Source organism: Anolis sagrei, chromosome 2 (genome assembly GCF_037176765.1).
Source record: "Anolis sagrei isolate rAnoSag1 chromosome 2, rAnoSag1.mat, whole genome shotgun sequence".
NCBI classification, from domain to species: Eukaryota; Metazoa; Chordata; class Lepidosauria; order Squamata; family Dactyloidae; genus Anolis; species Anolis sagrei.
This window is the reverse complement of record NC_090022.1, coordinates 66,615,335-66,631,177: the sequence shown is the minus strand read 5'-3', so window position 1 is coordinate 66,631,177 and position 15,843 is coordinate 66,615,335. Positions and strand designations below refer to the sequence as shown.

General features: G+C 39.6%; 1 protein-coding gene across 3 annotated transcripts in view; it reads left to right on the top strand.

Moving 5' to 3' along the window:
* The window catches only part of IARS1 (isoleucyl-tRNA synthetase 1), a 113,497-nt gene extending 97,927 nt beyond the window's left edge, over positions 1 to 15,570 (top strand). For all 3 annotated transcript variants that reach the window (XM_060765919.2, XM_067463589.1, XM_067463588.1), the window contains 4 exons: positions 2,004 to 2,129; positions 7,308 to 7,448; positions 8,482 to 8,634; positions 14,991 to 15,570. In XM_060765919.2, coding sequence (XP_060621902.2) covers positions 2,004 to 2,129; positions 7,308 to 7,448; positions 8,482 to 8,634; positions 14,991 to 15,073 — 503 coding nt within the window. In that variant the 3' untranslated portion in view covers positions 15,074 to 15,570. The remainder of the gene's footprint in view (positions 1 to 2,003; positions 2,130 to 7,307; positions 7,449 to 8,481; positions 8,635 to 14,990) is intronic.
* The last annotated feature ends 273 nt before the right edge of the window (positions 15,571 to 15,843 follow it).

Genomic DNA, 15,843 nt, shown 5'->3' with positions numbered 1-15,843 from the left:
GAATACCAAGGCAGAAAATCCCAACATATCTGCTTTGAACTGGGTTATCTGAGTCCACACTGCCATATATTCCAGTTCAAAGTAGATATTGTGGGATTTTCTACCTTGATATTCTGGGTTATATGGCTGTGTGGAAGGGCATCCAGGTCCCCACATCTCTATCTATATCCCAGTATACTAAGGCAGAAAATCCCACCATATCTGCTTTGAGCTGGGTTATCTGAGTCCACACTGCCATATATTCCAGTTCAAAGCAGATATTGTGGGATTTTCTGCCTTGATATTCTGGGTTATATGGCTGTGTGGAAGGGCATCCAGGTCCCCACATCTCTATCTATATCCCAGTATACCAAGGCAGAAAATCCCACCATATCTGCTTTGAGCTGGGTTATCTGAGTCCACACTGCCATATATTCCAGTTCAAAGCAGATATGGTGGGATTTTCTGCCTTGATATTCTGGGTTATATGGCTGTGTGGAAGGGCATCCAGGTCCCCACATTTCTATATCCCAGAATACCAAGGCAGAAAATCCCAACATATCTGCTTTGAGCTGGGTTATCTGAGTCCACACTGCCATATATTCCAGTTCAAAGCAGATATTGTGGGATTTTTTGCCTTGATATTCTGGGTTATATGGCTGTGTGGAAGGGCATCCAGGTCCCCACATCTCTATCTATATCCCAGTATACCAAGGCAGAAAATCCCACCATATCTGCTTTGAGCTGGGTTATCTGAGTCCACACTGCCATATATTCCAGTTCAAAGCAGATATTGCGGGATTTTCTGCCTTGATATTCTGGGTTATATGGCTGTGTGGAAGGGCATCCAGGTCCCCACATCTCTATCTATATCCCAGTATACCATGGCAGAAAACCCCACCATATCTGCTTTGAGCTGGGTTATCTGAGTCCACACTGCCATATATTCCAGTTCAAAGCAGATATTGTGGGATTTTCTGCCTTGATATTCTGGGTTATATGGCTGTGTGGAAGGGCATCCAGGTCCCCACATCTCTATCTATATCCCAGTATACCAAGGCAGAAAATCCCACCATATCTGCTTTGAGCTGGGTTATCTGAGTCCACACTGCCATATATTCCAGTTCAAAGCAGATATGGTGGGATTTTCTGCCTTAATATTCTGGGTTATACAGCTGTGTGGAAGGGCACCCAGGACCACACATTTCTATATCCCAGAATACCAAGGCAGAAAATCCCACCAGATCTGCTTTGAACTGGGTTATCTGAGTCCACACTGCCATATATTCCAGTTCAAAGTAGATATTGTGGGATTTTCTGCCTTGATATTCTGGGTTAAACAGCTGTGTGGAAGAGCACCCGGGTCCACACATCTCTATATCCCAGAATATCAAGGCAGAAAATCCCACCATATCAGCTTTCAACTGGGTTATCTGAGGCAAGGGAGGCTACACTGCACTTCCTGTTCTCGCATGAAGTCCTCGCCATTTGCATTGCTTGCCAGGCCTGACTGGCAGCATGAGGCAAGTGAGGGGATTGGGCCTTGCAAGTGGCGAGGGGATTTGGCCGAACCAGTTTTAATTGTGTCTTGATGTAGTTATTGTTGTTATTTTGCTTTTTGCTTAATTGTTTTGATTTGCTTGTTTATTACTGTGTTGTGTTCTATTGTATTGTCTTGAGGCTCTGGCCTGTGTAAGCCGCATCGAGTCCTGCGGGAGATGCTAGCGGGGTACAAATAAAGTTAATAATAATAATAATAATAATAATAATTTGCGCGAGGCCAGGCTTTCATGATGGGCAGCGTGAGGTAGGTAAGTTGCACTGTGCCGCCTCCCTTGCCCGGCCCGCACGATGGTCCGGCCCTCCAACGGTCTGAGGGACAGTAATCTGGCCCCCTGTTGAAAAAGTTTGGGGACCCCTGCCTTAAGATAATTTGTCTTGTATGTGTGTTCACAGAATAGATGTCACAGTTTTTGTAACTTATCATAAAAACATTTTCTTCTTCTCTGTATTTCCCTACCCAGGTGGGATGGTTTTACTAGAAAATCCTAAAGGAGATAATAAATTAGATTTTACCAAGTTTATGAGTACCATGTCATGCATTTTTGGACTTGGAAATTCAAAGCTGGCAGTTTTCAGTGGAAAAACAGGTGAGTAACAACACACTCTTGTGATAATACAATGTATTAATATGTTACAGAGAAAATATCATTATGATTTTAAAAAACATGTGACCTTTTTTCTTGAAAATATTATTTGTCTTCAACCTGTTTTCATTAATATCATGATAAAAAAATTAATTGGTAAAAATCAAACCAAAATATGATGTGTAAATTTGATCATTTAAATTAGAAGACTTTCTGCCTGTTTAGACCCAGGGAAACAAGTTATAGGCTAGTATCTACAGTACTCATACAGTGAAAAAATCTTGCTGTTTGTAAGCTTAAACCAATATGTCATTTTAAAAACGCGTTGTTATTATTATGGAATGCTGAAGATCTCATGGTTTGTATTTCAATGAAAGTGATGAACTACCTGATAACTTTGTTTTGGAATGGAAGGAAAGCCTGGGAACTACTTTCCAGCCCCTCTTTCAACCCACTGCAAAACCTACTTTGTAACCCTTTTGGTACTAATATTAGAGGATGATCCCTGGTCAAAGTGGTCCCTGTCCATAAAAAGTTGGGAACCACTGATGTAAGATGATACTTTGGTGATTGATAGAGAAAAGGCATATTTCACGCAAAGGGCTATGGCAGACATATTTCAGTCTAAGTTAGATGAAGCTTTAGCAGTGTTTGATCTGTTTCAGATTGTTCTTTCTAGAGGCCATATTGCATCCAGTTAGGTTTCAGTGATGACAGGCAAAGCTTATTCAGATTGAGAGCAACATCTGGCTGTCTTTCTCCCCCAAATTTGACAAAGATACTGTATGCCTTGGATTGCCCATTTCTTCATCAGATTTCATGTGTAAAATCTGGTAGCTTTAGCTTATGCATGCACAATTAAGAACCACGGTGTTTAATGGATGTTAAACTTTTATTAATATTAATATCAAGGGAATATATTTGGCATAATTTTTCTTTTAATAAAAGGCTTCAGCTATATCACCCTTTGTGATGTCCACTGAGTTAATTTTCTAAATTATGTGTCTGCTCATAAAGTTTTCCATGACCTCAACATATAAAGACACAAAATATTTGTACTCCCAAGTTTTTTAATGTAACCATATAAGTGAATTTTTGCATATTGTAATTCCATAAAAATATAGGAAGCTGCTTTACATTGTTTCTGTATACATAAAAAGGCAATACTTTTGTGGGAGACTGTCAATGAATTCCATGCCCTATAGATTATATTTCACAAGAAGGAACAGGCAAAACTGCATTTGAGGATTCCTTGCCTAAGAAAATCCAGTGAAATTCATGGAGTCACCATAAGTTGGCAAGCAACTTGTGGGCACATACAAACAGGGTTTTGGTCCCAAACTATTTTTTGGAAACAGCTAATGAGGTGTGTTATACTTTTCCCCATTTTTGTTACATTTAAAATGTGTTTAAATTGTTTTAATTCAGTGCTTGATTTTAGTATGAGAGTTTATATAATGGTTTTTCACTTCTCTGTTGTTTCATAACTCGGAGAACCAGTGTTGTGCACTACTTTGATTATTGGAATAGGACTCTGGGAGGCCAGGATTCAAATTCCAGTTAAGCCATGGAAAGTCTTTGTGCAGATCATACCCTCAGTGTCAAAGGAGTGCTGTGGCAAATGGCTTCTGAACAAATCTGACCAACAAAGCCCTGCAATAGGTCTGTTGTAATGAATCCCTTACCTTGGCAGGCTAGCTTAGGCCTAGGAGAGTGGGCCTGGCGAAGCCACGGCATCCATTTTGGAGAAGGGAGATAGGGAGATGCCATCTTAGGTTAGGTTTGCCATAAGGGGGCATGTTCTAGTCTTGGAGGTAAAGTTAGACCACTAGGATTGGTTGAAAAGATGGGGGCGGAGCCTAGGTGATCTGAAGGAAAAAAAGTGACTTTTAAACTGAGGCTTGAGTTCTGAGATTGCCAGGTGGGAGTTGAGAGTTGGAGCTTGGAAAGGATGTTAGCAAAAGCGGTTTGGAGTTTTGGAGAAGAACTTTGGGGCAGTCTTTGGTTTAGTATTCAGGGTAGCTATAGAGAAGTATAGCTAGAATACTGTGGGGAGCAGAACCCTGTCAGTGGTCTGTTCTTTTCCTTAAGGAAGGCTAGGTCAGGTTTTTGTCTAGATTCTTAAAGGGGATTTTTGTGGGAGTTAATTTCAGAGATTCATTTCCTGAAGTAATTTTCTGTGCTCTAACTTTTAAGACTTGAAACCCAGAAGTTTTTAAGATCTCTTCTCAAACGTAACCACAAGCTTTGTCTGCCAGATTTTTACTGAAACCATCAAGCATTTGTACCTGAATTATCCAAGTTTGTTCAAATAAAGTTCTTGTTATTTTTACCAACTTATACCAGCCTCAGTGTGAATACCTTTGTGGTAAAAGGGTTATTCAAGTCAGCCTTTTACCAGCCTCACTGAAACCTATAGTGACATAGAATGTGTCACTGAGCAACAACTCAATAGTACCTCAGCCTGTCCTTTAGTAATATGGTGGCAGTGGAAACCTTTTAAAGAATCATTTTTAAGTCTCAGTTCCAGTGGTTCCCAGTTCCTAACAGTGAAATAGACAGTTGGTCCAACAACTATTCTCCCTCTATATTTTTGATGAGCTAATTTGGAGTGGTGTCATTGTTATAATTTGGTAGACTGCTGTGTGGTCATTATAATTTTAGTGAAGCAGCGTTGGGACTTTTATTCTTAAATAGAGTTCCCTACTTTTCCCTATGGTTCGTTATAATTTGGTGGCATGGCGGTTTGATTCGTTATATCTGTCTTAGGATTGCCATAAGTAAAAAAATATATTGGTGATGGACAGCAAGTAATTACTTAGAAATTTAGCTGTATCTAGTTTTAGTTTGGAGAAAGATATGTAAAAGAGGAAGGCAGGCAGTCATGCAAAATGGGGAATATCTTGATTATTCACATAGTTTGGGAGATGTCTTGTTCTCTCTCTCTCCGAAGGGACACCAGCATCATTTGTAAATGCACAGATATTATGCCAGTGGGCTCGAGCCATGTGAAAAGCGTCACCTTGTTAACCTGTCTTCCTTGGCTGGTCGTTCAGGAAGGAGATGCAATTAGATCTCAAATATAACAAATTATCAATGCATCTCTTAGGGAAGGGGATTTCCCCCCCCCCCCTCTTTACAAGAAGCAGTAGTTAGACCACTGCTGAAAAAACCCCTCCCTTGATCCCCTGGACCTTAATAACTGCAGACCAATGACTAGCCTTCCTTTTTTTGGGAAAAAATAGTTGAGAATGCAGTTGCTCACAGCTCCAGACAGTCTTGGATGACACACATATCCTTGACTCATTTCAAACAGTCTTCAGAGCAGGATATGGAGTTGGGACTACTATGGTACCCTGGCAGATTATCTCCATCTTAACGTTGACAAGAGGTGTGTGTTCCTGTTGGTGCTTTTAAATTGCTCAGCAGCTTTTGATACCATCGACCATGATATTCCTCTGGAACACCTGGAGGGTTTGAGTGCAGTGGATCTGGTCATTCCTCTCAGGCAGGTTCCAAATGGTGGTGCTTGGGGATAACTGCTCCTCAAAAAAGGAACTGTTATATGACATCTCACAGGGCATGATTCTATCCCCAATGCTTTTTAACATTTACATGAAACTGCTGGGAGAGATCATTTGCAGGCATGAGGAGGGGTGCTATCAGCATGCTATGACACCCACATATGCTTTCAAAAACAGCCTAATTTTCTTTGAGTGGATGCCTGAAGGAGGTAATGGACTGGATGAGGAAAAGCAAATTGAAACTGAATCTAGACAAAACAGAGGTACTTGCCATTAAGAGTCCTAACCTAGGGATGGAGGTGTGTCAAACAGTACTGGATGGGGTTACATTTCCCCTGAGAGACTGTTTTCAGCTTGGGAGTGCTCCTGGATCCCTCTCTCCAAATGTCAGTCCAAGTTGATGTGATGGTCAGGAGTGCTTACTACCAGCTTTGGCTGATACACCAGTTGCATCCCTTCCTAGAATCTGAGGACCTGAAGATGATAGTGCACACACTGGTAGCCTCAAGATTGGACTTCTGCAATTTGCTTTACATTGGATTATCTCTGTACCAAGGTTGTAACTTTCAATTAGTTCAAAACACAGCAGATTGGTTACAGGAATATCCAGGAGTGAGCATATTACACCTATACTAAAGTCACTCCTCTGGCTGCCTATTAGTTTCCACGCAAAGTGCTGGCTTTGATCTTTATAGCCCACCATTGTTTGGGTCCAGTTTACCTATGGAATCACCTTCTCCTGTACAATCTGCCTCGAACACTTAGGTCCTTGAAGGGCAGGAGGCTAATCTAGTCTGCCAGAATCTGACTGGCGACAGTCATCCAGAGGACCTTTGTATCAGTTGCCTCAAGACTGTGAAACAACCTGCTGGAAGAGCTTTGACAGTTAGACCAGCTGTCGGAATTTAAGACACAATTGAAGACTCATCTCTTCGCAGGCTTAACTGGTCAATTTTTAAATTTTGAATTTTAATCTGCATTTCATAAGTGGATTTTAATTTGTATTTTAACTCTGTGTATCTTTAAATTGAGTTTTGTCTCTTGATTTAATGATGTTGTACCGTGCCTCAAGCCGCAAGGAGAGGCGTGTAATAAATTCATCATCATATTCATCATCATCATCATGAAGTCATAGTGGATCATACCAAAGACCCACCTGGTTCAGCATCATGTTTGCTAAAGGGGCCAAACAAATGCCCATAGTATTTGCACAATTTGGGTTTGGGAGAAGTAATTCCCTTGCAAAGTTGTGCCCTATCATCTGGAATGTACAGGTCTCAGCAGATGAAAATAGTGTGTAGCTGTCATGAGTGATAACTAATAATAGCATCTTCCTACCATGATTTTTGGGCCCTATTTGAGTATAGGAGGATCAGAGTGTGGAGGTAATGTGTACCAAGCAGGGAAATATTTGGTCTGAAATCTTCCACACTTCATACTGTATATGGAGAAGTGAATGCATTCACAGTAGATGAATATTGCATGGTTCAACTGCTCATGGCATATGTTTCCAGCTTTAAATGTAAGTGCCTTGGAACTGCATCCTAAAAAGGAAAGCCCATTTCATGTAAACAGCAGGCAGTATCAGTTGACACTGGAGGAGGTACTGCATCATAGCTTGCCTGTAGCAGCTTGATTTTTTTTCTTTTCTTTTCAGAGCTGAAAAACCAAACAGACTTGCTGAGTCTCAGTGGGAAGATGCTTCATGTAACGGCGGGGTTAGCACCAGACGTGAACAGCCCTGATGGCTCTCTCTGTCCCTATATCAATTTACAACTAGTAAATGCAAAACCACAAGGTACTTTATGTAAGATATTTATTCCATTGCAATGAATCGGGTTATGCATTGAAATTTAAGTCTTGGGCCTAGTTGGAAATCATATCTGTCCCTGGTCTTGTTTCTCGGCTTCAGTTGGTTGTGAGCTAGGTACGACTCTCCATCAAATTACTAAGCAGGTTCATTCAGACTCTGCTCTCTTCTTTTCCTTCTGTCACTGTGATTGTGGTCCCACAAAGGACATACTGTGGAGCCATTTCCCTTGTGTGGATTTTATTCAAGGAAAAGTTGAATCTTGGAGAGAAAGCTATACTAAAGTATTGAGATGATATTGGTAGGAACAGGGAGGAAAAAAGTAAAAGAATTTCGTACAGAATATGAGTAAATGAGATCAAGTTTGTAATCAAACTTGCTGTAGTCATGAGCTGTTTATGAATTCAATTTTTTCACATATCTGCCCAGAACACTTATACTTTTTTGTACCACATTTGGCAATAACAGCAGTTCTTCTTCAAATATTCTGGGTGTGCCAAAAACATTGCTTATCGGAGGTACCTGGATCTTACCACTATGTTATTTTGATAATAATGGCAACATCCCTTTCACATGCTTAGAACTAAAAAATAAGTCTCTCTCGAGAGAAGTAAGAGCCTAAAGACATGGCTATTTGAGAAGGCATTTAACTGAGTGCTACATTAATTGGTAATGACAACTGGAACGGAATATGGATTACGAGATTGGTTATGATTCTACGATGAGACGGAGTGGATTATTTAGTGTAATTATATTATTGTGTATTAGTGATATGTTGATTTTTCGTTATTGCTTTATTGTAAATTGTCTTTTATATGTTGTACACCGCCGTGAGTCGCCCTAGGGCTGAGAACGGCGGTCAACAAATGCAGCAAATAAAAAAATAAAAAAAATAATTATTCCTAGGAATGTATAATTCAGGTGCAGGGTGTTGAAGACTGGGTGAAGAATTTTACCCTTGTAGGACGTAAGGAATACTATGTTTGTTACTGTTAAAATGCTTAAAATGTGTTTTCACCAGAGTGTCTGAATGGAGTGGTGGGAACTCTTCTAATGGAAAATCCTGTTGGACAGAATGGGCTAACATATCAAGGGCTTCTGCATGAAGCAGGAAAAATGTTTGGACTCAGAAGTAGACGACTAAAATTGTTTATGGATGAAGGGCTGACAAATGGTAAGCATAGTGAGTGGTCATTTTGCAATGCAGGGCAATCATGCTTTATGCTGTGTAATTTTCTTTAGTTTTTCTTCAGGATTGATATATTACAATGTTGTAATTTTTAATAAAATGAAGGCTGTACCTTATAGTTAAATCGGACATATGTCATATTTTTTGCTTTTGTAGAAGTAGGAATTCTGTATTGAGTGTATTGCTTCAAATTTCTCTTATCCACCTTTCTTCCTTGCAGTCTCACACCCAACATGGCAATTTCCTGACTGCTGGAGAACTGAGGGATTGGCAGAGAGTCATCCAGTTATTTTCTTATTGCACAAGTGACAGACATTCTTTGAAACTTCTCAGGAAACTTTTGGAGATCCTTGAGGACTGCAGTGTGTACAGCTATAGGAATGTAGCGGGATACCTCTTAGCCACCAACCCGGAAATTGCTATGTTGGGGGGAAACACAGCAGAAAAAAGGGAATTTCAGTGTGTTTGGACATACTTAACACATAATTAACACGTTTTCCAATGAGGTATCTTGATCGCAGTATTTAACATGAAGTATGCAAGTTCCATGGTTCTTCTTTCCTTCTTGTATGAAAGGAAGACCAGGGAACCTGTTCTGGCTTAGGGGCATGTGAATAAAGTGGCTTCAGCCCTTTGTCTCCTGTTGTGGTCCTGATCCAGATTTGGGAGAGGGCACATTTTGGAAAGAGGAAAAACCTCCAAAAGCCTCCATCCATTCTGCTTTTCAAATCCCAACTTTGGAAGTACAGAACCATGAAATACAGTGTGCCATAGTGAGAAGCGAAAGATTAAACTGTGTCCCACCTAAGAAAAGGTTCATGATCCAGAGACATTGTCCAGACTTGCTTTTGAGTGGGGAGAAAAAGCTGACATAGCTACATGCTGTATCTATAGTATAATTGGATCACTGTTGGTATGTTGAATTACAGTTAAGATTTTAAGGTGTACATTGCTTTTAGAAGGAAAAACGAAGAAAAGAAAGAGGATCCAAGGAATTATGACTGACTGACAGGGTTGGCAGCCTCTGGATAGGACTCCCTTCCACTGATATACTAGTTACCAATTAATATCTGGCGAAACACTCTGTCATGTCAATACCTCCACCTGTGTTGTGAACACTGCAGTTTTTGCTGAGATTGGCCTAATATTCACTTGGCCTATTAGCTGATCTCTTGAGGCAGTGGTTCTCAACTTGTGGTCCCCAGATGTTTTGGCCTTCAACTCACAGAAATCCCAACAGCTGGAAAACTGGTTGGGATTTCTAGGAGTTGTAGGCCAAAACATCTGGGGACTCGCAGGTTGAGAACCACTGTCTTAAGGGAAGACATGTCGCAATGTAGCTACAATAGAAATGTTATGGAGATTTTTTTCAAAGAGAGCACTGTAGCCAAAGTACTTTTCAACATATAATACCTTTGTAATTGAGGCATTTGTTTTGTTAAACATAAGCCACTGGTAAAGGATATAAAGAACAAAATACAGCACATATGAATGGGAGATGAAATGGCCTTGATGACTTGAATTAATGTACTGCCTCAGAAGAATTTAATATTGCATTTTATTGTTAGAATGAAGGTTTATTTTCAACCTTGTAAATATTACAGGGCAGGAAAAAGTTTATTTCAGCAAACTTTCAATGTACATGGCCTAACATCATTTATTTATTTAGGGTATTTTTACCCCGCCCTTCTCAACCCCCTAGGGGGCACTCAGGGCGGTGAAATGAATGAGAAATAAGATGTAAGACATCTTGCATATTGACTTCTTGAAATATACCTCATTCAGAAAAAAGATCATCTCTTTTTATTATATATTGCTTCAGAAACCTTTTGTCTTACATTATTTCAGTTCTCAGGTTTAACATTTCACTTAGATCAATCCACATCAATCAATCATAAATATTAGACAAAGCACACTTTCCTCCCTTGTTAATATGTTTAAAAATTTAGAAGCCTTAATTGTCATTGTTTGAACTGCTGGAAAACCAATAGACTCAAAAAACTGTTGATTCGGGACAGTTTGACTCAATATTAGGGATAAAACTGAGCATTAAATTGGGAAGTGGTTAGTTAGGGACCATGATGACCTTAAGAGTAGCAGGGATTTTTTAAAATATTCCCATGATTGGTAGGATTTTTTTTGCATTGAATGATAATGTGTTCTTTACCAAGATAGTGAGAAAGAAAATATTTAAGGTTTCATGATTGAAATAGAATGGCAGAGCATTTTGATCACAGGTTCATAAAAATGATCCCGGGAAGCAAGCATCAGTCTATAGCTGGCAGTTGTGGTGTGTCAGCATTTTCTTAGCTGTCGAAGGAAGTGAGAGATTAGTTCTCCTTTCCTGGATGTCAGGCAAGGTGAAAGCCCTTTGAGGATTCTGTACATCACAGGGAACGGAACGGAATGAAGTCTGATAGTTTCTGCCAGGCATGATAGACCAAATCTGACCTGCTTTGAGTCTTCTGTTGCACAGAGAGATTAGCTGAGAGGGTGGTGCTGAACTTTGCATGAAGTCAGGAGTAGCCTATCAAAAACAGATATTTGGTACATATCAAAAACAAGGAAAATATTTATTTATTTCCTATATTTATACCCCACCCTTCTCACCTCCCGAGTACCTTCTATATAGTACCTTCTATATTAACTGTATGTTAATGTGACAGAGCCAGCGTGGTGTAGAGTTTTGAGTATTGGACAATGACTCTGGAGACCAGGATACTAATCCCTTCTCGGCCATGGAATCCACATTGTGGGTGACCTTGGGCAAGGCACACACTTGAAGCATCAGAGCACTATGATAGTTTCGCCTTAGTGTTGAACCTCTCATACTTAATGTCAAATCTATCAACTTGAAGGCCCACAATACCAAAGTTATCAAGAGCTAAATGCCCACATCAGTAATGTTGTAGTTGTATTGTGTAAATTTCCATTTTCAGGGTTTAATGCTCTGAACATGAGTCTAGCTTAATAGATTATCAATTTTGCCTGTTAAAAAACTGTACTTAGTGGAGCCTGAATTCTTCTCACCCTTGCAAGGGGACTATCAAAGTAATGGAAAGGGGACAATGACATTTACTGTCTCCCAAGAAGTGAATCTGAAGAAGGGGGAAGTACACCGATTCCACTGTCCTCCAGCGCCAAATGAAGAGGTAGCAATCCAGCTTCTGAGCAATAAAGGAATGGGTTGAGGAGCAGGTTGTCCTTTGCCTAGCACCTGCATCACTTTCTCTAGGAACCCCCCCCCCCCAAAAATCATGGGAATATTTTTTAAAAAAAACTTTGCTACTCTTAAAGTCATCATGACGGTGTTTTCCTAGCCTTCCCACATGGATCTGATCTTTTTGTGGCATATTGTTTCTAATTGCTTTTCACAGCAGATACCTTTCTGTGTTGTTCTTGTGATAACAGAAGGAGCAAAATGATGTAATTTACCTGTATTATATGCTGCGCCTACCCAAGGTGACAGACCTCATTAAAGCACAGTGAAGTAAATGTTGGGATGCTCAGATTTGTTTTATGAATCAATTGCACACATATTACGGTGATTGCTTTTCTGCAGGCTTTTCTTAACATACTGTCCTACTGCTAACCACAATCTTCGAATGCATTTGTTTAAAAGCGGATTCTGTGTATTTATTTGCAGTAGCTTTACATTCACTCACTGACAGCCAGCCTCTTTTGTGTGAGCTGGTCTTTTAAGTATCTGTTGCAACACAAATTGCAAAATATGAAAGCTCCATGTAAATCTGTTTGGGAGGAGAAGTGATTCAGTTAACGTGGCATACTGTGGAGCTTTTTATCATAGTTCCTGCTGTTGTTAGGGATTCTAGTTTGGAATGCAAAACTGAGCAGAGATTCAGCAACGGAATTTAATATGGCCTCTCTTTGAATGACTTAGTTCCATCTGTCAGCTTTTTGTTGTTCAGCAAAATCAGTGGGCTGATGTAAAATTAAGGTAGCAGTCTTAAATATACTTACCAGGTAACAAACCCCACCGAGCACGAATGCCTCTGAGAAAAAGGTTCAGCATTGCTCTGTATTGTGTTACTATCCCATATTATCCCCATCACTCTGTTTATTTTCATAATGAAATCTGAATAGTAGACATTGATGTCAGAGGATGATGGTAAGGCTCTAGATAACCTTCTGGGAATGGTTTCTGGCTGTAAGATAATTTTACAGAAGAGCAGGTTATTCTGTCTGTGGTCATGCTGCAGTAAAAGTCTGCTCTTGCAAGTTGTTTTGCATCAGTACTTTACATAGCACGAGGAAAGGTTATGATTAACCTTTCACTTTATATATTTCCCATTTCCTCTCTCTGTGTGTGTTTGTATACATGTTTGTGATTGAGAGAGGAAGGTTCATAGCATGAGGTTGATTTAAGCAGGGTTAACTGCAATGCAGAGGAGGTGGGCAAAACATTTGTACAAGCTCTACCAATTGTCTTGAGTAAACATAGCCCAACTGACTTTAGGTGTGAGGAAACAAAGGAACAATGGAGTAAATGAGACACCTGAAATGCTTTTTTTTTAAAAAAAATTGATTTGGATACTGAATTATGCAGCTTACATCTTAATACTTTTTCTGTATATTTTTCATTAATGCACCCAGTCAGTTAAATTACAGGTGCCATCTACAAACCTATAGTTTAATATTTGACTTTCAGATACTATTCTCTTTAGAAATGTTTAAAGTCTCTCATGCTTGTGCATGGATATCTCTTCCCATATTTATATAGATACCTAGAGCTGCAAGGCCGTGTGTGGTTACATTGATCAAAGTGCATATTTTACAGCTACAAACATTTTCCAAAAGTTTATCTGGATCCTTACCATGGTTCTTTGGCACCAGTGTCTTCTGTTCAAATCAAAATAAATGGGAGGGTGGGAAAGAAGATGAAATATATAAGAGAATTGGATTTTCAGTGACCTGCAGCCTTTTAAGGAAGGGCTGGAAACATATCAAATTTCCTGTGGTGCCAGTTGCTTGTTTTTAATAATCTCTTCAATACCACCCCCCTTGACTTTGTGGTTTTTCCAACCAATCATTTACATCATAAGCATACCTTCTATAAAAGCCAGCCCAGCTGCCAGCAGTGGAAAAAAGGAGGTAATGGAAAGAGACAGTAGCGGTACCTTTGATACCGATTTATTTTTGCATTAGGTTTTGTAGATACCAGTCCAGTTCTTCACATGAGCTTCTTGAGATCCAGTCATCTTATTGTATTGATGTGTTCCTTCAAAACATATTGCATTTATGGCAACTTTAAGGTGAAGCTGTCACAGGATTTTTTGGCAAGGTTTGGTCAGAGGGAGTTTGCCTTTGCTTTCCTTTGAGCTGAGAGTGTGCAACTTGACCAAGCTCACCCAGTGTGTTTCCATGGCAGAATACCATGGAATTTGTTGCTGTGGCCTCCCTTCCAAATACTCTTGCTGCTCTTCACAATTTTTTTTTAAAAAACAAACCAGGTACCATGGCTGAAACATTGTTTTGATCAGGGTGAATACTACATGACCTTCAGATGCTGAATTGCATTTTCCTTATAACTGTCTAGTATAGCCAATGGTAAGGCTTGTTTGAAATTGCAGTCCAGTCACATCTAGAGGGGTGCAAGTTGCCCACCCCTGCCTCAAATAAATTATCAGGTACGTGGCAGGGTAGAAACGGGGGAAAAGAGGTCTTCAGTGGTGAAGGGCAGTTGGTCAAGTGGGCTTCTTGTACATTACAAGAGCAAGATGGTTCTCAGTGCTGGTGCAGGCAGTGAAAAGGCTTTGTCCTTTGTGACCATGAAGTGTATCCCTCTTATTCCAGGGAATGGGAGGAAGGCATGCCTCAACTGTCCTAGAGCCAAGGCATTCAGGGCTTCGAAAGATGATAACAAAACTTCTACTTTTGTCCATAAACAAATTGGCAACCACTGCATTACATTGCAGGATATGGTGCACACATCCAGTTTTTCCTTTCATTCCAATTTGGAGCAGCTGAATTTTCTAAAGATTCCTCAGGCCAATGTAGAGCATCATGGATTAAGTAAATCTTGACAAACTAAAGCATATGTTGCCCCAACTGAATTTGACTTCCTTAATACTAGGCTAGCCTGTACTCCATCCTAAACTTAATTTTTAAGCTTCCAGATGCAATGGAATTACTTGAATAGAATTTGAATGTTATTTATCATACTGCTTAATCCTTATTATTTGATTTATACTCTGCCTTTCCTCAAAAATATGGGTCTTAGGGTGGCTTAATAGATGGAGTAATTATTTATTTTGTTTGAATGTAGGAATGTTAAGCCTGCTATTATTGCTATCAATGTTCCATTTTCTCTGCTCTTTCAGAGATTACAAAGGAAACCTCCATGAAGAGCTTAAATATGAAGACGGTATACGTTAATGTCACACCAACAACTGCTGAATGTTAAGTGAATCCATTTTCCCCAGTGCTGCAATTTAGACTTTTTGGACGAGATATCTGATTTGCAATTGGGATACTTTCCTGAAGAATCCCCAATTTCTGTAGCATGGTTTGAATGACAGCAGAATGACACGGAACGTGTTTCTATCAGTGCATGTGTAATATGCTGCTTTAGGTTTAAATACAGTGAATTTTCATTATAAGATGTTGTAAAAGCTATGCAGAGTAATACCCAGTGACAGGAAGGATCTATGCAGTTAGTCGCCTGAAAGAGAAAATGAGATGAGTACCTCAGTATTGCTGTTCTTTGCTTGTTCGTTGTGGAGAAGACCATCTTTAGTTTTTCTAATGTTGCTGCTACTGCATCAGTCATACCATGTTATGTTGACTTTAAACCTGATTAAACAAGAGTAACTTGATTGTTCAGCATCACTGATTCATGAAGTATGTGTTAAGTCTTTAATGTCTATAATTTTGATCAATAAAATGCTTTATCTAAAAGAATGTTTTATTGATTTCATGGTAACTTTTAGGAAACACTTAGATACCTTCCTCAACTGAAAAAGTGGTGACTGCTGGAGAACTGTAAAAACTAGGGATATACCCATGCTTGTTAGCTATTACTGATCAGCCTAGAAACTTTGTATGAAGAATGTAGTACATGTAGGTCCTAAATCCAAATATTCTCTACCATGTCCATTGTGGATGTAAATGCTTATATCCCACTCCAAATGCTTAAATCAGCAAGTTAGGTTTGAAACTTTTTAAAATCTGCTT